The 25,549-nt window shown below is 32.5% G+C and overlaps 1 protein-coding gene across 1 annotated transcript; it reads left to right on the top strand.

Moving 5' to 3' along the window:
* Nucleotides 1-322: 322 nt before the first annotated feature.
* LOC126775794 (enolase-phosphatase E1) lies at nt 323-24,168 on the top strand. The gene is made up of 7 exons (XM_050497886.1): nt 323-573; nt 12,112-12,267; nt 14,611-14,753; nt 16,465-16,724; nt 17,010-17,161; nt 20,388-21,877; nt 22,284-24,168. Exons 1-6 carry the CDS (start codon nt 475-477, stop codon nt 21,870-21,872), a joined length of 2,295 nt encoding a protein of 764 aa, XP_050353843.1. The 5' UTR covers nt 323-474; the 3' UTR covers nt 21,873-21,877; nt 22,284-24,168.
* Nucleotides 24,169-25,549: the final 1,381 nt, after the last annotated feature.

The following is a 25,549-nucleotide window of genomic DNA, read 5'->3' as shown; positions in this document are numbered from 1 at the left end:
TTGTAGACATGATAATATACTTGGATAATACTATTGATAACATACTTATTTTGAATATTGAAATAAAAAGCAGTTCATAGTTAGTGTATGTATTTTACATTAGAAATACAGTTCTGTTTTATATTTTAAATATGTTTTTAAATGCGATTGTTTAAAATGATGAACATTTCTATACCAACCTGTAATTACTGGCAATATCTGATAAGCAATGTATAAGTTGGATGCATTGATATTAGCTACATCCTTCCGCTCTTTTATCTCAGTCTCTCTTTTGATGAATGCATTCATCCCGCTCTCTCCCGCTCCCCAACCAGCACCCGCGCGCCCTTCAGTACGCCGTGCTCTCGTGTCTTGTTCAATCAATGCTTTTTTTCTGTGGTGTAGGGTAGTTGTGTGGCGTGGAAGAAATTCTAGTCAAGTAAAAATAGAAAATAGTAACGAAAGTACGCCTGATAAAGGTAGTGCTGAGCAGAAATGGCTAATGAGAATAAGGAAATAGGTGACATCGTAAAGAAATGCAAAATCTTGCTTTTAGACATCGAGGGAACAACAACATCGATCAGCTTTGTTAAGGTAGGTCTAAATCATTTACCGGCCGGTGTTTTGTATTAACACGTGATAATTTAACATTTTTTTCTGTTATTAAACCGCAAGAACTATTTGCTATTTAATTCAATATGTGCCTGCCATATTTTCTAACTAAACTCCTAGGTTTTGTCATTGGCTGAGAAATGCAAAATGGTCGCGTTTTCGGATTCGCAACATGGAGGACAAATTCAAAATGGTACCTCTTTTATTCATTAATTTCAATTGATAAACGAAGTTGGTGTCCTTGTGTTAAAGAAACGTGGTGGAAATCATTTAATGTAACAAATAATTTTATTTTCTAAAATCTATTAAAATTTCTAAAGATTTATCATATTTAATGATACGTGAAGTATTACAAAAAATATTTATTTCTTTAAAAAATATATTAGTTTTTTAATAAACGTGTATGATAAAAATTCCAGTCAACGCCTACCGGTATAAACAGCTGTTCGGCGCAGCTGGCTGGTAAAAAAATGTGGAACAGTTAACTGTCCTCTTCAAGCGAACGTCAGGTTAAGAGAGCCGTCTCACTTGCACTCGTCATATTAGTAGTAAATCAATCTGAGACAAAAATAATTGATGTTTTGTTATTTGGACTGTATTACACATTATGTAGGGATTTTTAACTTAAATGACAATAGTGTATAACTCTTTAATCTCTTGACAACATTACACATTTTATTAATAATATCTGGATATGTAATGAAGGATTTTATTATTATTATGTATGGATTACTCTCTCTCACCCCGTCGGCAACAAGCGCGTTCGTTGCAATATAGTCTTTATTTTTATACAGCGAAAAGGTATATTTTAATGTATTTGAAACAGTATATGATTTTAATGGACCGCTCCGCCGAAAGCGAAATTCCGGCGCGTGGTAAGACAGGTTTTTATACAAGACCTATTTTACAAATGGTGAAATACTATTTACGTATGCATGGTACCGTGATCTTTTTGACATGCTGTTTGTATTTTGGAACATTTTTTAAATAAATAATTATTGTTACGTTATGTTAAATAAAATAGTTTGAAATTACAAATATTTTGTAATTTATATTCTATTCTATTGTATTCTAGTTGTTAAACATGCATTTTGAAGCATATCGTTTGTTTAAAAGTGTGAAACTACACAGAAGACAAACAGCTGATCTGCCTTACAATTTCAATAACTGATCAACCTGATGTTTACAAAAGTGCGAATGATCAAATTTGAAATCAACAAAAAAAAAGTTCGTAAAAAAAAAAGTTCTTTAAATAAAATTCTTGTAAACAATGAACAATCCAAAGGTTTTTTTTTTCAGTTATTTTTTTTTAATTCATTTGATTATAAAACAGCTGGTGGATACAAAATCGTGGAAGATTTTCTTTGTAAAAGTTTCCTTTAGAACTTTTGTGTATGATTAAAGATGAAAAAGATTTTTTTTATTGATATAAGCAGTTATTAATAATTTATACCGTGTCGTTAAAATTTTGTACATGAATTTGACATTCATAACAAAAAAGTAAATAACAATCTAAAATTACTGACTTATAACTTTTATTTTATTCCTAAGAAATATAAGAACAATGTTAACTTGTTTTACTGGTGGTAGGGCTTTGTGTAAGCTCGTCTGGGTAGGTACCACCCATTCATCAGATATTCTACCGCAAAACAGCACTACTCGGTATTGTTGTGTTCCAGTTCGAAGGGTGAGTGATCCAGTGTAATTACAGGCACAAGGGACATAACATCTTAGTTCCCAAGGTTGGTGGCGCATTGGCTATGTAAGCGATGGTTAACATTTCTTACAATGCCAATATCTATGGCGTTGGTGACCACTTACCATCAGGTGGCCCATATACTCGTCCGCCTACCTATACTACAAACAAAAAACTTAATGTTTACTTTATTTAATTTCATTTTCTATCCGACATTTTGTGTACGTCGAGTGATAAAGTAATAATAATTAAATTAGCTTAACAATTATAGTAATAACAATTATATATTTAATAAAAATAAAATTCATAACAAAATACGTTTGTTACTTGTCCTAAAAATAGTAAGAAAAATTGCAGAAAAAGTCCCAGACGTTTGTTATAAATACTATAATTGGAGCATATATTCGTAACGCTTGAGAACAAAGTGGCTATCCCTGCCCGGGGCCGGTCGACTGTCGGCTAGGCAGGCTATCCGGTTTGGACAGCGATTCGCAGTTCGTTCACCCATTATGCCGCATCGTAGACTTGAGTTTCACTAGCGTATCACGTTATGCTAAACGGCAGAGTCGGTTTTCATACTTTCATACCTACACCAATTTATATAAAGAATCATTGTTGCAAATAATATTTAAAAGTTAAATTTACATCATTAGTCGCGTAGGTAACAAAACCAGTGGAAATTATTTCGAATATTAAGATTCCGTATATGATTTCCTCCTGACTGATTTCGGTCAAAGTGGCCATTCGCAATGGAGAAGCTACTCGACACAGCGCGAGTTTGTTCAGGCAGAATCCATGAGCTTTATGTGCTCTCCTAACCAGGGGTTTGTTAACATTTGCCATCTTCCAAACTCCCGAATACTACTGATAATTTTTTGACAGATAGATCCAATTAAGTTTTATTGTCCCTTAACTTAACTTAAGAGCAAGAAATTATATTAACAAGGTAATTAACATCTGTCTATATCCTTAACACGGCTAAGGAAGTTATGGTCGACACGTACATATATATGTACGTCGATATTCTTAATATATATATATATATATATATATATATATATATATATATATATATACGCGTTATTGGATTTGCCATATTAAAATAATGTATAGATTTACTTGTATTTAATGATTTTGTATATTTGAATGCAACCGACCTTAATTCATATTTAATTCTATAATACACCCATAAGTAAATCACTTCGTCGCCAATATCTATGGGTGGTGGTGACCAATTAACATCAGATGTCCCATTTGTTCGTCCGCCTATAACATAAAAAAAACTGTTCTATTTTTATTAATTTCCAACAGTTCTTTTTTTTAAAGTTATGTTAAAAAACTAGGTTCAACGATAATCTATTTTACCTTATTTGTATTTATATGTTCCAATTTTGAAGTACGTCTAAGCGAACCTGTAAATGTAAAGGCACACCGCATAATATTAGCACTGATGGATGGCGGCGCGTCGACGGTGTAAAGAACGGTTCATCCATATTTCTTACAAAGCTCTTGTCTATGGACATGGACGCGTTTTCGAATCAGGACAAAAATAGTTTATAATTCAGGGATATAGTTACAGAACAATTTAGTTAATGACCTTCATATGAGACTAGAAATTCTGAGGCATTGCTGATCACTGCAATTTCTTGTTGGAGCTTTTCCCTAAACAGGAGAGGGCCTTCGACAAACACTAGTAGCATTATTTTGTAGTTGCGTACTGTATAATGGGCTGTTAACTCATGTTACTTTTAAATAGTTATATTATATTTTTTAATTTCTAAAATTAATTTTATAATTATTTCACTTCATACCCAGGGCTTTGTGTAGGCCTGTCTGGATAATTACCACCCTCTCGTCTAACATTCTACCGCTAAAAAGTATTGTTGCAATCCGTATTCATTTGATATCACACAATATTGACCAACTATATGTATTTACAAATATAATATTATGTGATCGTATGCTTGATGGTTTTATATCGGAAAATTGCACGGGAGTGAAACCGCAAGTAAAAACTAGTCCCTAATAATCAATTCGATTTGCCAGAAGAATTTTTATCTGCATTTATATTAATGTTTGACGTCGCATCTCGAATATTTTTATTGTAGTAAAGATAATATGAATATATCTTAGTTCATTAAAAACAATTGGATTGGAAGAAATTTGGCAAACCTTAATCTTAAAATATATTAGTAAAGTGTAGTAATAAAGGAGAAGGCTCTGCATTAATAAACATATCACGTTTTCATTGGAGCAAAAAATGAATGGAACACAATAATTTCTTATTGAAAGCTACTCTTCAATTATCTTTATTGTACAAATACCAAATGCCATTTAAAACTATGTTTGTTTATAAAATGCTGGTCAAGCTTGTCTAGTTTCCTTTGTCGATCAAAATAAAATTAAAATGTAAAGAATGTTTTGCTTTTAAAAAAAGGTCATGATTGATTTCGATAAAAAAAAATTGGAAATAAAATAAAATGAATATGCGAAAAGGTGAATGCAAGTTCTACTTGCGTATCGGTTTTTCTATTTGTATCAATAAATCCATCAAGTTTGGATCGGCCTAGCGTGAAGGAGTTTCTCTTGCAATTCGATATGAATATATCATTCTCATAATTTAATCAAACCATTATTTAAAGTTAGTGCATAAATACCATTTTTATTATTCTACCGACAACCATCAGCAACAATAACGTGTGTTATTGTGTTCCGGGTTGATGGGGTATAATTACAGGCATTGGGGATAAAATATCTTAAATCGCATGGTTGATAGCGCACTGGTACTGTAAAGTGGTTTACTTCTGAAATATCGCAGATACTTTTTTCCAATTTTTAAAAAAATTAAATATTATTTTAATATATATATATATATATATATATATATATATATATATATATATATATATAATAACAAAAAAAAACAGATAAAGCTTATTACTCAACCAAATATTTCCTACGTAGATTAAAGATGATCAAAAGCGTGGAGTTAGCATTCGTTGATTTACATGCAGAATAAACTTTTTTTTTTGTATTTAAGTAATATACTTACATAAATACCTTACCTTTTCTTCCCTGTAGAATCGTACATTTCAAGCCGGTGGAAAATACAAGGTTGCAACTTTATCAATTATTTATAAAAAACACAAAGAATCGTAAGGATTGCATTTGTCGAATAAAAATCTACATGTATTTTCATTAATCCACATTGGAGCAGCTTAGTATATAAGCTCCAGATCTTCTCATAAAACGAGGACCGTTACTTTACTATTACCATGCAAGTATTTAATACATTTACGTTTTAAAATGCGCTTTTCTGATGGTAACAAGATATTTACACATTTTGACCATGAACTCATTTAAACATAATTTAAATAGTAAAATTACTGAACGAGTTGTTTGATTATAAAAATATTTCGTATTTTCAGTTCTAAATCTATAGATTACTGTCAAAGATCCGCTACAAATATTTTCAGTCTCTTGTATCAGGCCTTTACTGACCTAAGCGTCGCTGTGTAAAAAGTAACTTAATTTTACTTTTTGTTAATTTATAATTATGTACATTACATAAAAGTACATAACTATATTACGCATTCCCTTTTTTAGTGTGATATTTGGCTATTCTTAGCGATTAATTAATGTTTATAAATGAAAAAGAAAATCAAATATCAGTGGTATAAAATTCAAATATGTATTTGTTATTTCTTAAAGTTAATTATTTATTTAACGAAACAGCCTTCGTCAAAAGTGTAACTTATTGTCCGTGTTTGCTGTTTGTTGTCAATTCTGAAATGAATAGCGTCTTCCGTAACAGCCTGTGAATGTCCCACTGCTGGGCTAAAGGCCTCCTCTCCCTTTTCTTGAGGAGAAGGTTTGGAGCTTATTCCACCACTCTGCTCCAGTGCTGGTTGGTGGAATACACATGTGGCAGAATTTCAGTGAAATTAGACGCATGCAGGTTTCCTTACGATGTTTTCCTTTACCGTAAAGCACGAGATGAATTATAATCACAAATTAAGCGCATGAAAATTGTGCTTAATAGCGTCTTAAATAGTGCAAAATTATTATTGACCCATACTGGATCTGAATAAAACAACTTTTTCTTGTGTTGTTTATGAAAAAAAACTATAACAGAATTTCTATTTGTCAAATTACGTAGGAAGTAGGAGTTTACCCAAGTTTCCGCGCTATAGTAAATGTATTTTGTACAATCTACTAATATTGGCAAGGAATATAAATATAATATTGGCTTATTTTTAAAGTACTTTAATAATAGGTTAATTTTATAAAATATGTTAAAAACAATTTTGCTTATTTTTTTTCAGACTTGTTAAAAAATCTAGTTATTGTATGAAACCGTCATATCTTGAAGTATAATAACCTTTGGTTTATTAATTTTATGGTGCGTTTTTTAAAATGAGTAAGTGTATTCGAAGCCGTGAGGCCATTGTGTGTTGTGTGATTAGGCAATTCGTCAGAATCTAATTTTATTAATTAGTTATGGCACGACAATAATAATTTGTATCTGTGTTTCGGACATGTAGTGGTACAACATAGTATTATCCGTGCAGTGACGGAGAAAGAATACATTTCACCGCCCCTCTCTTTCCCATGGGTGTCGTAAGAGGCGACTAAGGGATATCTGAGCGACCATCTGCTCATCTGGTGGTAGGATGCTAACATCCGCCTGGCTTGTTACCACCGTACGCATGGTGAAAAACTCGTGAAGTGGCTTGCAGCCGCGTTTCGAGGTCAGCCAGCGTACAGCCAGAGCCCGAGCGAGTATTGCCGCGATGGGTGTTGGTCCAATTGGAGACGGCTGTTGAATCAATGCCGGGGGAAACTGTATTGACCTGCCGGGCAGGGAGACCCGAAGAAACGGCTATTCCGCTGACCGCCCGTGGCATAGTACAGGGGCCCGAAAGTGCCTAACCAGCTCGTGAGGCTGCCCCACCAGGCCACGCATAATCTCGGGGTGGACCGTCGTGCCGGTTGGTGACCGGCAACCACTTGGGGAAACACGCCTCCACGCTTTGCCCATCCCTATCGTGGCAATACATCGCTCGCTTCACGTCTCTTTTCCATTCTATTTTTCCCAAATGGCGCAACAAAACAGAAATAACGGTCGTACAGCGGTGCACACCCCCACCATACCCTCGCTGTTTGAGGTCGAGTTCTCTAACATCCGAGGACTCCACACTAACCTCAACGCTGTCCACCACCATCTCGAGACAGCACGGCCAGCAATGTTGTTTCTCACGGAGACACAAATACTCCGTCCTGCCGATACCAGCTACCTTAATTATCCCGGCTACACGCTTGAAGAATCCTTCAAAGCGAAAGCCGGAGTATGCTTGTTCGTCAGGACGGATGTTTGCTGTCACCGACTGCGCTGCTTGGAGGACCCCTCCTTCTCCATGTTGGTGGTACGTGTGGACCTGGTTCGTCAGAGCCGAGTCTACGTGTGCCTCTACAGATCCCACAATGGCGACTTGGAGACAAGCCGATTATTTGACCATCTTAGTCGGGTGGCAGATGCTGCGCAAGAGCAATTTCCTAACGCGGAATTGGTGTTTTTGGGGGATTTTAATGCTCACCACGAATCCTGGTTGAAATCCCTCAAAACTGACCATGCTGGAAGGACTGCTCATGCTTTTGCTCTCACACATGACTTGACCCAACTGGTTGATCAGCCCACCAGGATCCCAGACATTGATGGGCAAGCACCTTCTCTACTGGACCTTCTGCTGACTTCTCACCCGGTGGAATATCAGGTTGTGGTTCAGGCTCCTCTTGGCTCTTCGGATCACAGCCTTATTTCTACCAGAGTGCCACAGGCCAAGCTGCCGCCACTAGCGGTATGCAAGCGTCGCGTTTGGCACTATAAGTCGGCGGATTGGGACGGTATGCGCGATTACTATTCGTCGGTCCCTTGGAAGGAACGTTGCTTCAGTGGGAATGACCCGACAGCTGGTGCCGCTGCTGTTGCTGGCGAGATCATGCTGGGAATGGAATACTACATTCCTAGCTCAGATCTCGTCAGTAGGAGTACGCGTAACCGTTGGTTCACTCGTGAATGTGCCGATGCTGTATCAGCTAAGCAGGCGGCATATCGCAAGTGGATCAACGGCTGCATTAGCGGGGCATCTAACATTGACTCACTGAAAGCAAACTATAATGAAAATTCCAAGTCATGGCTCCGCTAAGTACCTACTTGAGGCCTTGGACCGGTTGCAGCGACGTCCCGTACGCATTATTGGCGACGTAAAGGTCACAAACACCCTTGAACCTTTACAATTGCGTCGTGAGATAGCAGCACTGAGCGCTTTCTATCGACTGTATCACGGCGAGTGCTCTGAGGAATTATTCTCTCTAATTCCTGCTTCCCCCTTCCTTCTTAAGTCCACGCGAGCTGGTTCTCGATGTCACCGCCTAACTGTGACATCAATTCCATCGCGAACAAAGAAATTTGGCAACTCCTTTCTTTGTCGCACTTCCAAAAAATGGAATTCCTTACCAGCTCACGTGTTCACCTCCTCTTACAACCCGGGTTCCTTCAAACGAGGCGTGAAGAGGCATCTTGCGGGCCGGCAAGGCGAAGGCGGCTAGTGCAGAACGTTTTTCCCGTCTGTGCTGGCCGTCGTCGCGTTTGGACTCTACTACCACTTACCAACAGGTGGAGTGGAGTCATTTGCCCTCCCGGCGAATATAAAAAAAAAAAAAAATAGTCAAATATAACTTAAACCAGAGATATGATTTTTTTTGCCAGTCGGCGTCACTCTTTATAAAAAAAATTGCAATAATTAATGAAGACACCGGCTCGTAATGAACCTTATATATTACGGCTTATGTTAATAATAATAAAATATCCAAATACACCGATTTATCAATCGAAATAAAAACAGAATGAAAACTTAAGAGCACTAAAATGGTGCTTATAGTTCTATCTTCTACAGGAGTTATCACACCTTACAGTCTGCATGGCAGTTTAAAAACGCTGAATATACATAAATCCACCTATACGTTTAGAGAACGCTACAATTTTAAATAAGTGTCGTCTAGTCAGAACTTAACACTAGCTATGCACTCGGCTCAGACCCGTGCGACTTGGACATCGGCGAGCCCCACATACTCCCCCACTGTTCCCGCGGGGGAAACGCGTAACGCGTTTTTCCAGCGTTAAAAAAAAAAGGTTATAATTCAGCTCGTGCTCAGCCGTGAAAGCATAGCGAGGAATATTGCATGTGTCGGATGAAAATAGTTTGTGTGTGTACGTGTTCTAACCATTGGGCCATCTCGTATTGTACATATAATTATATCCACGAACGTGTTACGTGAACTAAAGAAATATCTAATTTTTAACATGTCACTTAGTCAAAGTGGGATAAGAAAAATCCGTATTGTCTAAAATAATAATAATAATAATATCCTGGGACATTATTCATACACGGCCTGATCTCAAACTAAACAGAGCTTGTACTAAAGAAACCAGACAACTGGTATACTACTACCTATTCTTTTGTAAATACATACCTATAGATAATTACACTCAGACTCAGGACAAACAGACATGTTCATTCACACAATTATGTCCTGGGTGGAAATCGAATCCACAACCTTCGGCGTAGAAGGCAAGTAACTACCAAACACTCCAGCCGGCCCGTCAAATTGTCTAAAATAGATAAAATAATTTAATTTTGAAGACTTCGGGACAAAAAATTGATATCATATACATAATAATTAATGGGATCAACAAACATTAACCAGGATTCAACGTCGAGATAGTTTTTTTGAGCAGATTGGCAAATCAGGTCCCCTGATGGTAAGTGGTCACTACTGCTCGTAAGTAAACATTAGTTCTGTGGGAAATCTTAACCATCCCTTACATCGCTAATCCGCCACCAAATTTGGGAATTAAGATGTGTCCCATGCGCTTATACTGATAATAGCACACTCATTCTTCAAACCGAGACAAAGTGTTACTGTTTGGCGTCAGAATATAGGATGGGCGGGTGGTACTTACTCAAACCGGCTTATACAAAGCTCTGCCACCAAGCGAGGACTTCAGTTTTCAATGAAACAATCTGGAATTTATCATGGTTCTCCATTCTCATGTGTGAATACAAATGACTCTATCTAGATCTAATAGATAACATAATGTGTATGTGAATATAAATGGTTGCATACAGAAAACCATCAGTTTCGGAAAAGCTTTTTAATGTTCTGGGCTCCAATTATTTTTTGAAAACTCTTTAACTGATGGCTCTGAAGATTCTTGAAGAATAAAAGTGCCCAGTGTATGCTGGTGTTATTGTATAAAAAATCGGTAATTGCAAGAATAATAAAATTCACGGGACATGTAGCAGGAATAGTCAAATAGAATTTGGTAGCGATTCGGATTCGAGTCATAAAAGGGGTGACCCTCAAAGAAGTCCAAATCTGAATCTAATAACGCCTCTATGGATCCAGCTGAAACAAAATGTTAGTGCCCGAAATTCAAAGCGGACGTTACAAAACAGAGTATAAACATAATTTAAATCAATAAAACGGCGACTGCGGGTTTAGTCATAAGAGCAAAGAGGAGGATACATTCAATATTTAACGTCATAATTTAGGGAATATAAATTTAAAACCCTTAAAATGAAGTAATTTAAAATTAAATGTCTGATTGCTTTTGTTTTTCATCAAATTTACTTTGCTTTTCTAACAATTATATAAATTGATTTATTATAAAAATTCATCCTAAAGTAACGAGATAATACATTTTTAGTACTACTGCTTGTGGGTCGTTTTTTTTAATGGACTTACTATAATTATATTTTTACCCGCGCCTACGGAACCGTACATTTTTTCGGTATAAAAAGACTGACTTTTATTATTAACATCATTTTATATTAACTATCATTATACTAAAAAAGGAGGAACATTCGTTGTTGCGCAGAAAATTTACAATCAACATACAAATTTTATCGTTGTATATGTACCTTCAATATATGTTGAGTTAGAGGATAAAACAATTTATATTTGGTAGAGTATTTTGGTCCCTGATTGTCTCTAGTTATGACCAGAATTGTATGGCAATATACCGTTTTCAGGTAAATAAATATAAACTATTGTACATAAATATTTATGTAATAATAATATAATAATTCTCAAAGTCAAACATAAACAAAATTAAGTAATATAATAATAATATTAAAAACACTATCGAACGGTAACATAAAATATTACAACAAGAACAAATTAAAAATAAAAATGTTACAATTACAAAAGTAGAACAAGTTAGTAGTTTTAGGCGGATTATATCCCCGTATCGTCACTTTTATGTTTTTGTCATTACCCATTTCGGAAGTTTATCCCCAAATACGACACCTTTTGCCCAAAGTCCTGCGTACCTGATACTAAAGCCAAACCATCACTTTTTTAATATGTAATAAGAAATATTTTTTTACGCTTGATACCAAACAACCAGCTACACCTTGAACTTTAATATAAAAGAGAAGGTTAAATTTAGTCATGATTTCATTATGAGTGTGTTGAGAACGGAAATAAAAACACAGCGTTGTGTATGAATATGCGTTATTATTATTTTTGTTGTGACCACTTCTTATTTTAGTTTATATGTGATTGCGATAGACTTCGTCGATAGAATCGCTTTTCTCAAACGTATGAAATACACATTTAACTAGTTACAGGCTAAATTGGTTGCGTGTAGTCCCTTGTAACCATCATATCATCAAACCATCGTAAATACTTTAAACAAACACAAGATACGTTATAATTTGATCCAAATATCAGTAGCTCAAATAATTATCTTTTTGTAGGACAAGCTGTTTCCGTATGCAGAGGAAAACGTTAAGCAGTTCCTGGAGAGCGAATGGGAGAACGGGGACGTGAAGGAGGCAGTGACTGCGCTTCGAAAACTTGCGCTTGAGGATAAGGAGAAAAGCGTTGAAGGACTCGTCCCTATTCCTGGAGAGGTGAGATTTACTTTGAAGCTTTCTTAATATAACAATTTGGCCAAGGCCAAGAGATACGAACTATACTTATATAATTATAAGTAGTTAGTTTTATATTATGTATGTTATGTATGTAAATCGTCCATCAAGTAAAAGTAAAGTCATCATTTATACAAATAATGAAACATTCGTAATGAAATAGATGACGAAGCAACGGTACTATGGTACGGCGGTAACAATGTCCGATTCCGAACTTAAAAAACTAAAATCGGGTCGACAAGAAATTTTGATACTTATTATTAGCGTTATATTTTATTTATATTAAGAGCATAAATAGATGTTTGTATTATTATTGTTATTAATTAGTCTTTAGCATTTGTTTATACACTTATATACTGTTAACATATTCATTGTCACCGAGTTATCTCAGTAAATAGACCTTGCCCACACACAGCCTTGACTGTCAGTCAAGTCAAGTCAGTCTTATGAAAAATATCAAGATGATCATAGACAATTTTTAGAACTTTTTATAGTTTTGACATGTTCCTAAAAGTAGAATATATAGTCACTATAAAATTGTAAGGACCTATAATAATCTTCTAACATTTAACTATCGTTCGGAAAATTGTAAACGGAGCAATCAATTACCTAACAAAAAAACGCATGAAACTTAACAATTTTAGGTGAGTTTCATATTTTGCGTAATCATCTGGGCGAAAATTAACCTTAGTACTATCACCACTCATCAGTGAAGGCAATAACGCGGGATGTTTAATAAAGTTTTTTGCACTATATAACTCCATGGTCTAAGAGCCTCAACTCTCCAAATGTTTCAACTGTAAACGAAACAAACACATAATTTGGAATAAGACGAATATTTGAGTAGACGAATACGTTTCTAGAACAATTAATATAAGATAATTATGAATGCTGTATTTTTAAACGCGAGTTCAATTTTTATAAAATAAAGTATTTTTATATAAAATATGCCCCAAAGGTTTTTGCCGTTTTTTCTCATTGTTAAGTGTTATATATCCGCTTATTTTTGTATAGATGTTCCGTTTTTTTTTAGACATACAGCAAGAAATAAATATCAAAATGTATATGTACAGTGCCCGTGTACCGTACAGAATAAGTAACAATATTTAGATCGATTGAGTCAAAAAATAGGCAAATGGAGAAACTCGAAAAAGATCAGCATTTTACAGTATGCATGAATTCTTAACCTGTATAATTTTGTTAAACGAACACTAAACAGAGAATGATAATCGTATAAAATTAAATGAGCTCCTCGAACTCGTATATATTATACTCTAGCGCAAAACAGCAGAGTGAGTAAGCCAGTGTAATTACAGGCACAAGGGACTTAATATCTTAGTTCCCAAGGTTGGTGACGCATTGGTGATGTAAGCGATGGTTAACATTTCTTACAATGCCAATGTCTATGGGCGTTGGTGACCACTTACAATCACCTGATGACTTACCATCGCCGTGGTGACGTGGTAAGTGGTCACCACGGCGGACCTTACTCTTCTATAAAAAAATATTTCGAAAACTGTTCTAACTATTTGGCGATCTTGAAAAATCTATGATATTCATAGTTATCGCGAAAAATTGGCGTTTTGAGTGGCGGCCAGGTTCTGAACTTTTGAAATAAAATAAAATTAAAGTGGATAGTTCAGTGGGATAGTGTGTAGACTGTGTATTATAAATAAAGGCTTAGATGTTAATCGAGAATTGTTTGTAGAGCATAATAAAGCAGAGCTATTAGTAAATCGCTAATACAGAGACTTATCTGTTTAAAAAAAGTATATAATCACACATTATTATGATATTTTAGTTAAAGCTAATTAAGATTAAGCAGATCATTGGCTGATTAAAAAAATTACCAAAATTTTTATAACTAATTAATTCATTAAAAGAATTACAATATAAATTATTGTAAACTTAAGGTCTGTACTAGCTCAATTTTAGTATTAAAATAATCTTGACATCCCACTGTGCTGCGCATGTTGCATAATGGAATTTAGAAACAATTCAACTGGACAGTTGCCTAATAATTAAAGTCACTTTGGCCATTTGGAATCCTTTTAGAAACCTTTTTTTAGATGAACTAGATTACCTGCTAAAAGCAAACAAAATCCTAACAATGTAAAACAAATGAAGTATTCCTTAACAAACTTTAAAAACAGATACATTATATCATTAAATAATAAACAACAAATTACGGTTTGATTTATATGTTTATTTATTCATGCACATGTGTGTGTACATATGTACTATTGCAGTATAGCTTTGAATATATTTTTTATAAATGTATTTATTAATTTTGTTACTTATATTGGCAAATAAAAAACATTTCAGGATGCATCAAAGGAAGATCAAATAGAGGGTTTGGTCAAGAATGTAAAGTGGCAGATGTCTTCTGACCGAAAGGTGGGCCCCCTTAAGCTTTTGCAAGGCCTTATTTGGAAGCAGGGCTATGACAAGGGAGATATAAAGGGCCAGTGAGTATCTATAATTTTTCATTATACGAAATACAATGTTTATAATACTGAAGAATGTCTTTGAATATGTAGTTCTTGATTGCATAAAAAAAGTTACATAAAATAACAGAAAAAGATCAGGTTAGTTTTATACTGCACATACAATATTCAATAAATGCTTTTTTTACTTAAAATCATAATTATTTGTAGTATAAGTATTCAAGTAAAATATACCCATATATTAATAAAATTTACAATGCTCCTACCTAGCTATTTATTTCTTAACAAATTTTATTCTAATTTTACTTTACCCTATGGCCCTATCCTACAAACTTCAGAACAATCCTAAGGCTGTCTGGAAGAAATCGCGATGTCAACTTATTTTACTAACATATCTATAATGTTAAGTACTGTTTGTTATATTTATTTAATGGATGGTGTTCAATACAAGTTTTTAATTTGGAATTCAATTATTTCAAAGCTTCATTGTTAAATTATTTTAACTATTTATTCCGTAACAGCCTGTGAATGTCCCACTGCTGGGCTAAAGGCCTCCTCTCCTCTTTTTGAGGAGAAGGTTTGGAGCTTATTCCACCACGCTGCTCCAATGCGGGTTGGTAGAATTCACATGTGGCAGAATTTCAGTGAAATTAGACACACATGCAGGTTTCCTCACGATGTTTTCCTTCACCGTAAAGCACGAGATGAATTATAATCACAAATTAAGCACATGAAAATTCAGTGGTGCTTGCCCGGGTTTGAACCCACGATCATCGGTTAAGATTCACGCGTTCTTACCACTAGGCCATCTCGGCTCCTAAACTATTATTAGTAAATAACTATTTGTTAGTAAATTAAATATAAATGAATATTAATTGTCATTGAAATAGGTCACTAAACGTAATTAATATTATTTTAAACAACACTTTGAGCATAGTCAATTTTGTTAGATAATTTGAGAGGTTAAGAGTTCATATTATCTTGATTTATAACACATGGGCAAGGCTACGAATGAGAATATCATTTTCTAAAACTTCCTATTCACGATATTTTTACTTCAACATTTTTATATCGCTAATTCAAATACTCTATAATATATAGAAATTACACTAGCACATTTATTTCATTGATTGTCAAATAAATACTTCAGCCCCAGATGAGAAGATAGAAAAAAACTGTCATTTAACAATATCTGTTTATATAAGAATATGTCAACGATTGTTCTTACAATTAATTAATTTTTGTTTCGTTACGCCATATTTTTTTACTTGTTTTTTCTGCATATCATGAGGTCCCGGGTTTAATGATGTGCGATCAATAAAAGTTAATAGGTTTTTCTGACAAGAAGTTCATTTTGTTCGAAAAGCACGAAAAGCAATTGGTCCAGTGACTGACTTCTCTCTAGTTATATCAGATTGTCATACCATCAGTATACTGATTTTATAAATACATTTTTAAATAGAAATGTAACAGTAATTTTATTAAGAAATATACAATATCTACTCATTGATTAAATAAATAAAGCCCAAAGTGAAAATGATGATGTAGAGATATTGAAATTAAATGAAAATTTTAAATTAAAATAATTACTTTAAAAACAACTGGTATATATAACAATATCTCAAATTAATAATATAGTGATTATAATTTTATTTATTTATAACATATTTACTTTTATAGCTAAACTAAAGCTAAACAAAAAATAATTCATGAAATTATTACTTATTTACAGTGTATATGATGATGTATGCTCAGCACTTGAGCAATGGCACTCTGTGGACGGTCAGAAGATCTACATATATTCGTCTGGCTCAGTGCAAGCTCAGAAACTTTTGTTTGGTCAATCTCTTGCTGGGGACTTGCTGAAATACATTGATGGCCACTTTGACACTGCTATTGGAGCCAAACAAGAATCAGCTAGCTACACTTCTATTGTAGAGAAAGTTGGCTGTGATGCTAATGAAATTCTATTCCTTACTGATATTGATAAAGGTAAGTAGAAGATGTTTCAAATAAATTAAAAAATGTGTAAACTTTATTAAATGCTTTGCAGAATATTATCTTTTGATGTTCATGTAAAAAAAATAGCTGTTTGAGTGCCGTTTAATATTTATTTGATATTATATTCATTATTACATATATTTGATATTATATGATGTTCAATCCACAGTGACGAGTGCCACTCTTTTTTATAATTTGCTATGTTGCAAGTTTGCCATATAAATTGTCTTCGTGGATTGAAATCACTGTACTTATTAATTTAATTAAATATTACAGAAGCTGAAGCGGCTAAAAGCGCTGGTTTATGCGTGGCGCTCGTCAGCCGAGAGGGCAATGCTCCTCTAACTTCAGAGGCTACAGAGGCCTTTGCAGTGATCCAGTCCTTCACACAACTCTCCGTTACCAACAAGCGCAAGACAGATCCTCAGGTGCTACCCCGATGATGTTACGATGTTATTCACAGTAGCCAGCTTGCATGCACTATGTATTTTATATGTTTAAATCGGGAATGGAGGTTAGTATAAAGCTTGTTACTTTTATGGTTGTGGTTGCATTTTGTAATATGAGAGATTGGTTGGTTGTAGTTGGTAGAATTTCATTTTAAGATTATTTATACTGTACAGACAATATTAGTTACAATAATAAAGCATACACTGTTCACTATATATAGCACAGTAAGCATCAACAAATATAAATAGTATTGAAAAAAGTATTTTATATTTCCATAATATTAATATTTTTTGTTAAAGATACAAGATACAATATCATTAAAATAATTTAAAATTTACATTTTATTTTGTTCTTTATAAATTTTAATTTCGTACAATATATTATCATAAAAGTACAATTAATTTGTACTAATTATTTGTATTTTCATCAATATCAGTTAACATTGTTTCTATCGTATTTTAAATAAATAACTGCATTTTTTAAAGTAGGATATTACTATTTTACTTATTCTGTATTTACTTCTTTAAACAATAATTAATAAACATTTTTTAATAATAACCAATTGTTTTAATAATGAAGTAATTTAAAAGATTGTATTAGATTTGTTTTTAATTATTCTAAAGTGAACAGTGTATAGTTTGTGTTAAATATAACTTTCTAACTTATTTTTAAGCTGCTTTATAATTTACTTCATTAAAATGTTATTGTAAAAACAAAATAGTTATAATCATAGTACATACATTTTTTCCATCACAATATTAAAAAAAAAGATTAATTTTTAAGTATGAGGCAGACTGGCTGCACATTAAGAGAGAATTATCTCAATTTATTTAAATTTACAATAAAAATATTTTAAAATGTAAAAATTAAAATTTGTTTTATTTTCATGACTGTGATTAATTTTTATTTTTATAACATGTCATGATTCACATACAGACAATCCAGTCTTACGGTTAATTCCATTGATCAATTGAAGTTAGGGATTCAAAATATATTTTGTGATTATATATGAGCTGAGCTACCATTCAGCTTTGTTTGAAGCGTGTCAAATCTTTTAAGCATACATAATTTAACACACTTCTTTCATCATTTTTTTTGTTTTGTGTGCCTGTGTGCCTATTATATTTAAAATTTGAAATTTTTAAATAATTGTTTATTGTTTTATATTATTTTATAATAATTGATATATAAGCAAAGGTTTTGGTAACAAATCGGCATGATATTATTTATTTACTTATTTTTCAAGTACATTTTTGCTTCATGTAGAATATAATATAAGAATTGTGATTGCTTTCATAGTAAATGCATAAAACATTAAATTAAATTTACACTATCAAGAGGTATTATTTAGAGTGTAAAAAAAAAAACATTTTAAAAAAGTATAATATTACGAAAAATATTTTTTATTTATGTTTAAATTCTAAAATCAATATTTTTTTTGAGGTAATTCTAGAGCATTGAAGTTATTTTGACTTTTAACACCAATAATATGTTTTTGAGAAGTGATATTGTAAGATTGTATACTAAAAAGCGACTATATAATACTATATAAACTATATAATGCATGAATAGCCTTGATTCTCTTTACATGTTTAGAGGTGACATTATCTTCAATATTTAATTTAATTATTTTATAGTAATTAGTATTATATATAAAAAATAGTAAATGCCAAAAACAAATTAAGCCAGATTTTTCTGAACTAGTACATAATTATAGATTTAGGGTTTAAATGTGAAAATTAATTAGAGTTTTTTACTCTAATTTCTTTTTATACATTTTCTGTCAATACATTTTGAATGTATCTTGGAATTTAATCTATCAAAATGGTTAGTTTTTATTTTCTTAAGGCAGTAAAGAGATTATTAATTAGATTGAATTTTTTTGCCAACAAAACTAATTAAAAATTCGATTCATGTACTTGTCATTGATTGAAAAATATATACAATAATAAATTGGTTGTACTGTTATAATTAAAACAATGGTATTTCTATTAATTGAAACGATAACAGTGAAATGGTTCAAAATTCATTTTTAATTCAATTCATTCAATAAACAGCAGAGCATTCGAGTATTTCGGTATAAATATGTGGTCCTTATGTTTCACAACAATTGGAATAAAGAGATCAATGTGAATCGATTTGATTTTATATAATTAGGGTTCTACGTCGCATTCATTCGCAGCGTTTTTCAGGACTTCAAAACTTCATATTAAAAAAATAAGGGTATTAAATCCTTTGCACACTTATTTCTTCCTTGAGGCTGAAGACTAGACGTCCACCAGGATCTGTGAATATGACGGAATAAGTCTAAGAATATAGAAAAATAAAACAACTAATTTATTGTAGTATAGTATGTAGTTTTGATAGCGTAATTCCCTGAACACAAATAAAGATGGCAGGCATTTGTTTAATTATTTTTTGCTGAATAATTGTTTGAAGTCCCATTAAATGGTTAATATGTAATCGATTGTTACTATAATTTTTCATAGATATTTTGAAGAACCGGAATTTAAAACATAAAATTTTAATATTTAGGTATTGTTTTATTATATTATTGAAAACTGTTTTCTTAACTTTTTTATTTTGTAGGTGGTACTTAGTATAAGTGTCATTTTAATTAATTCAATCAGTTACGTCAAGAAGACAGTTTGTTTTTCAATGTCTAAGATTGTAATGATTTCAATGTTTAAAATTGCATTGTAAGAAATGTGGTTAAGATTTCGCTTACATTACCAATGCGCCACCAACCTTGGGAACCAAGATGTTATTTCCCTTGTGCTTGTAACTACACTGGCTCACTCACCCTTTAAACCGGAACACAACAATACTAAGTACTACTGTTTTGCGGTAGAATATCTGATGAGTGGGTGGTACCTATCCAGACGAGCTTGCACAAAGCTTTACCACCAGTAAAGGTTTAATAGAATTGAGTTTACTTTTTACTCTTAATGATCTAAGACGGAACTAAAGCTTAAAATTAATATAGAACGCTTTAGCCGCAATTTAAAATGCATTAATTTCATTATTTTCTAAGCACTACTCAAATTTAAGCTAACGCGGTATAAATCTCTAACAGCAAACTACCAATTTAGCCTGATGGTTCTTATCAATTATCATCGATGATACTACAATATAAACAAATTAAAGAAACTTATTTTTTAGAAAAACCATTACATCAATTTAAACACATTTTTATTGTTTCAGGATGAACTACCGGCTAAAGTTCCTAAAACAGATGTAAGTTATGATGTTAAAACAGAAGCAGAGACAGCTGCTAACGAATCTACTGTTCAGGATAAAAAAAACGAAGAACCTGAAAAAATGGATGTTGAAGAAAGTCAATCGGTGAAAGATGTTACAAAAGAGGAAAAACTTAAAGATGAACCCACCCCAGTGATCATTGAAGAAGTTTCTAAGGATGTCAAAACCCCAGGGTCTGAAATTAAAATAATCATAACTGAAGTTAAAGAAGATAATGTAGAGAAAAAAGATGAATCTGAAAAAATGGAGACCGATTCTGAAAAGGTAGAGGAGTCTAAAAATATTACTCAAAACACAGAAAAAGTAGAAAAAGAAAAGACTGAACCTAAGGCAAACGCAAAAGAAGCAAAAGAAAGCATTAAACCAGAAGAGAAGACTGATAATGAAATAAGTGATGTGCCAAAAGAAAATTCTGAAGTGAATAAAGATGAAAAGACTACACCAATTGCAAAGGAAGCTACTTCTACTGTTATTACGGAAATAGAGGAAATAAGTGATAAAGAAAATATTGGTGACATGGCAGAAATTGTAGATGATATAGAACCAGTTGTTGAGGAACCCAATGCGGCTGAAGATATTGAAGATTTGCAGAATGTTGGTGAGGTTTTAGAAAAAGAATGTGACGAGATTTTATCTAAAGTACAAGACGTTACGAATTTGGATAATATTCCACTTAAACCTTTATTAAATCCTATTGTTGAAGAATCTATGGAGACTGAAAATTTAGACTCTAATGATATCGTTGAAAGAATATTAGAGTCAGAAATAGAGCTTGAAATGAAACAGCAAGATGAGACTAATAAAAAAGCAACCGAAGACACTAAAGAAATAACAAAAGACTCAACTGTTAAAATTGATAAAAAAGTAGAAGATAATAAAGAAAAAACAGAAATTTCCGAAATAAAAGAAAATAAAGCTATATCTTCAGAAAGTCTTGATTCAGATGAAAAAGTAGTAGAAAGCAATGATAAGATGGATATTACTCCTGAAAAAACAGAAACGAAAAGCAGTCCACAAGAAAAAGAAACAATTAAGGATGATGAAAAACTAAAATCTGAAATTGAGAAGAGTGTAGAGTCTTCAGAGAAAACAAGTGATGTCAAAATAGCTGATACACAAGTAGATGCGGTTAAGGCAGAAGAAAAATCTAAAGAAAGTACAACAGATGAGTCGCAAGTAAATGGCAAAACAAACGGCGAAGCGGATAAAGTGAATCAAAATGGAGATGCTAATAAAGATGAAGAATTAAGTTCGCGACTATCTGTTGAAAATGTTAAAGAGGTAAATGGCTCTAATGGTGATTCTATGAAGAAGGAGAATGGACAAGAAGCGAAGAAGGTGGAATCGGAGGTATCTGATATTAAAGTAAAGACAGTTACAACAGAGGAACCGCGCACTGAACGTATAGAGCAACCTACTGAGGCATAAATTGTGTAAGTTAATTCATTTTACTCATGGATCCATCCGAAGTCTTTAAACATAAAACAATGTTTTATGCCGGTAGAATGTTTTTCTCTTATTTCATACATATTTACAGATTAAAATTGTGTTAAATAAAAACTGGACAATTCTCGCCTTCAATCTCCTGTTATATGAAGCGCAAGTTAGGCCCTCATAAGGTGTATTGCTCGCTCGCTTTCATGGGCCGGAGCACCCTAGTATCAGCTTCAGCCATTTGATTGGATTTATTTACGAGTTGGAACCCCTTGGAAATGGAAAAATTAGTTTCTCTCTGTCTATTTTATCGACTCGACAAAGGAGTGTTCTCAAGAATTATTTGAATTAGTATCACATTTTTTTTACAAAATTGCTAACCCTAGTAAAACGAACTGTTTTCAGTGTCGGGCGAGATGTTTTCTGGGCGTCTAAGCGTTGGCTCACATCAGATGATTGACAAGACTGAGGCTGCTCCCAGGCTGACATCACTACCTAGTTTATATATTATTGATAATGAACATTAAATGTACCGCGCGGTGACTGTTTTGTACATTGCCAATGTAAAGCAATACTAATAAAATGTGTAAGTGCGATAAATGATTGTATAAATGACGCATATTTTCTACTCATGATGAATGTGAATTTATCGCGATTAATTACTTCCCTTTTTTGAAATATATTATGTCTATGCTTTTTAAGTTGTACACTGTAAGTAAATATTAATATTTTCTTTGTTTTAATTCTTTTCATGGGATTTAATGGTTTATTTTTAATAGATAACATTAAAACCCCTGAACATATGGTGAATAATATGCAGTAATTTATTGAGCTTAGATGTTTTATACTCATTTTACTTATCTGTGGAATGTATTCTGAGATGAACGTTGATCGTCGTGTTTTACAATTTCGCCAATCGAAATGGTTTTTTTTTTTGTAAAGAGCGACAGTACAATTATATAATCGTAAGAGATGGATGAAATGATAATCGCACAATTTTCATCACAATATAATAAGCATATAAAACATTCCTTTACAATTGATTGTTTTAAGCAAATTAGTTAGGATGCTTTTTAGATTAATTCCTTGTATTCGTGCTCTTGTTCCTTGTGATGTGGATTCAAAGTGTTTTTGGACTGAATTATAATAATGTACGTTGGAGCATTTTAAGTTCCTGTTCCAATATACATTATTTTTATTAGAAACTATTTATAGATTAACGATTTTTTTATTGAAAAATTGGCCGATAATAGTACCAAAAATACGTTAAGACTACAACTAATTGATTTTTTTTTTACAAATTAATCACAATATTTGCGCGAGTACAGGGCAGGCATTGTACAATTTTGTCACCGCTTGTCGTATTTGACTAAGGTAAGTTTTATTCCTAAGTATTAACTGTATTGTGATCTTAATTAACGTACACATTACAGAATTTTCGTATTTTTCTTACACTGCCAAAACACTTGACCGTCTCTCGTTCAACGTTGGTTTGCCTTACACATTGTGATATTGACATGACAAGACTGTAATAAAATAAGTGATTCATTTTTGGGCTGTGTAAGTATGGTATAAATAGGTGCAGAAGGTAAACGATTGAATGGAAATGGTATATTGGTCGTTGCGTCACTAAACATCACTACAGATCTGTGTTTTTGTTTATTTTAAAGCACAGATTATTTAAAATTGTGTTTTACTCTTATGTATTATAAACCGCCTGTGATTTTTATTTCTATTTTTATATTTATAATTGGTATAATAAATTACAAACAATAATTTAATTAATTACTGTAGATCAAAAAATAAACCCAATCTACATTAAATAACTAGTCATGGTGCCTCTGAATCTCGAAGTACTTTGTAACGTGTACGTAACATTCATATTGGTAATATTTTGTCCATAGTATTCAATGTAAGGGATACTATTTTGTATTTTCTTTTTAATTATAAGGTCTAAATTTATGTTCCTTTAGTTTTTAAGGTCGGTAATGAGGTCGATTTGGCAAACCATTGTTGATTGGGAGATCAAGCTCCTTTATGTAGACTGATTTTTTACTAATATTTACTCTCAACTTCCATTCAATATCTCAAACCAGTTTTTTTATCAATTTTATTTTCGCTGAACAGTGTCAAAATGAGATAATTGAAACACGAGAGAAGCTTGAGTATTATGTAAGTTCTTCAGTTTCCTAGGATACCTTGTATAAATAACAAGATTTTGAACGCGTCTGAAATGTATTAATTTGAATTATCACCACTAATGACGTTGAAATATAATGGATGTAGAATATTTTGTTTTTAATTTTTTGAACCCTTTGTCATTTCATTGAAATTATACGTTTTCTAGACTGAGCGTGCAATAGAATGACTACAAAGTGGCAGATCAGCTTTAACTTGCTACCTTTTACAGCTGATCACTATTTAACAAAAAAAAAGAATATCGATTAAGTTTTAATTATTCTGTAAAATAACTAAATTTGTTATTTATTTTTATTTTCTTTACTAAAAGCACCTAATTCATATTTTTTTAATGAGTTTTTATTTTAGTACCGATTGTCGGAATCCCTAATGTTATCTTTTATATTTTTTTAATTTAGCTAATATATTCTTTATTTTTTGAGTTAGTGATCTCATAAAAATGTATGCTTAGGAACTAAATGTTTGTGCAAAGACAAATGCATAACATAGTGATTATGCGAAAATCATAAACGGCCGGTCATCTTGACATCAGAATAACTGACCATTTTTTAAATAATATTTCATTGATAATACCATAGGTACCAAATATTTAAACAAAGGTACTAAACGCTAGTAGTATTTTAAAGCAGATCTGTCACTTTGTACAGGCATTCTTATGCACGCGTAGACTGAAGTGATGTTAAAACAGGAAAATTGAATTATAAACTTTTGAATGTGGTTTTAAAAACAAATGTATATGGTGGGTGCCAGTGCCATAACTAAGTGTTGCCACTACATATAATTATTATTAGTTAATAATTTCTAATCTCGAGTTGAATAAGTAATATCAGTAACAACCATTTAAAAAAAAAAAAAACATGAAAGGCGTACCTATGTTACAAAATAAACGAGCCGTGAATGCTATGCATATATTAATGTTTTTGATTATTATTTTAATTTGCTTATCCGAAGTAAAACTTTCATTACTTTTGATATTTATCCACACAGTTAAGTTGTTCTACTGCTAAGACTTCCTCCATTTCGAAGAAAATGTATTGGAGCTCATTCCACCACGCTGCAATAATACGAGTGGCTGATTTGTATATACATTTTGTACATTAGACTAATATTTTAAATGCGAAAGTTTGTCTGTGCCCTCGCTGATTTTATGTGAATAAGCCAACTAAACTGATCGTACGAAATACGACATAAATGGATTTGGATTAAGCAGGTACTTGTGTACATATGTTACGGTATCTAGGGGAAAATCAATAGAAATCGAATGAAATAGCAAATTACAAAAAGCAATTTTGAATATTGTAGTTGTATGTCCTTACTATAGTTACGAATATAATACTTGAGCTATTTTATATATGCTAATAATAATAATAACGGGATTCCATGGACATCACAAAACTCTCAAAACTTTAAATATAATATAAATGCATATTTGGTGAACCTTATGTTTTATTAATCTCGTAAACCTATATATT

The sequence above is a fragment of the Nymphalis io genome, chromosome 19 (genome assembly GCF_905147045.1).
Source record: "Nymphalis io chromosome 19, ilAglIoxx1.1, whole genome shotgun sequence".
In the NCBI taxonomy this organism is placed as follows: domain Eukaryota; kingdom Metazoa; phylum Arthropoda; class Insecta; order Lepidoptera; family Nymphalidae; genus Nymphalis; species Nymphalis io.
The sequence above is the reverse complement of the archived record's forward strand: the minus strand, read 5'-3'. Positions and strand labels throughout refer to the sequence as shown.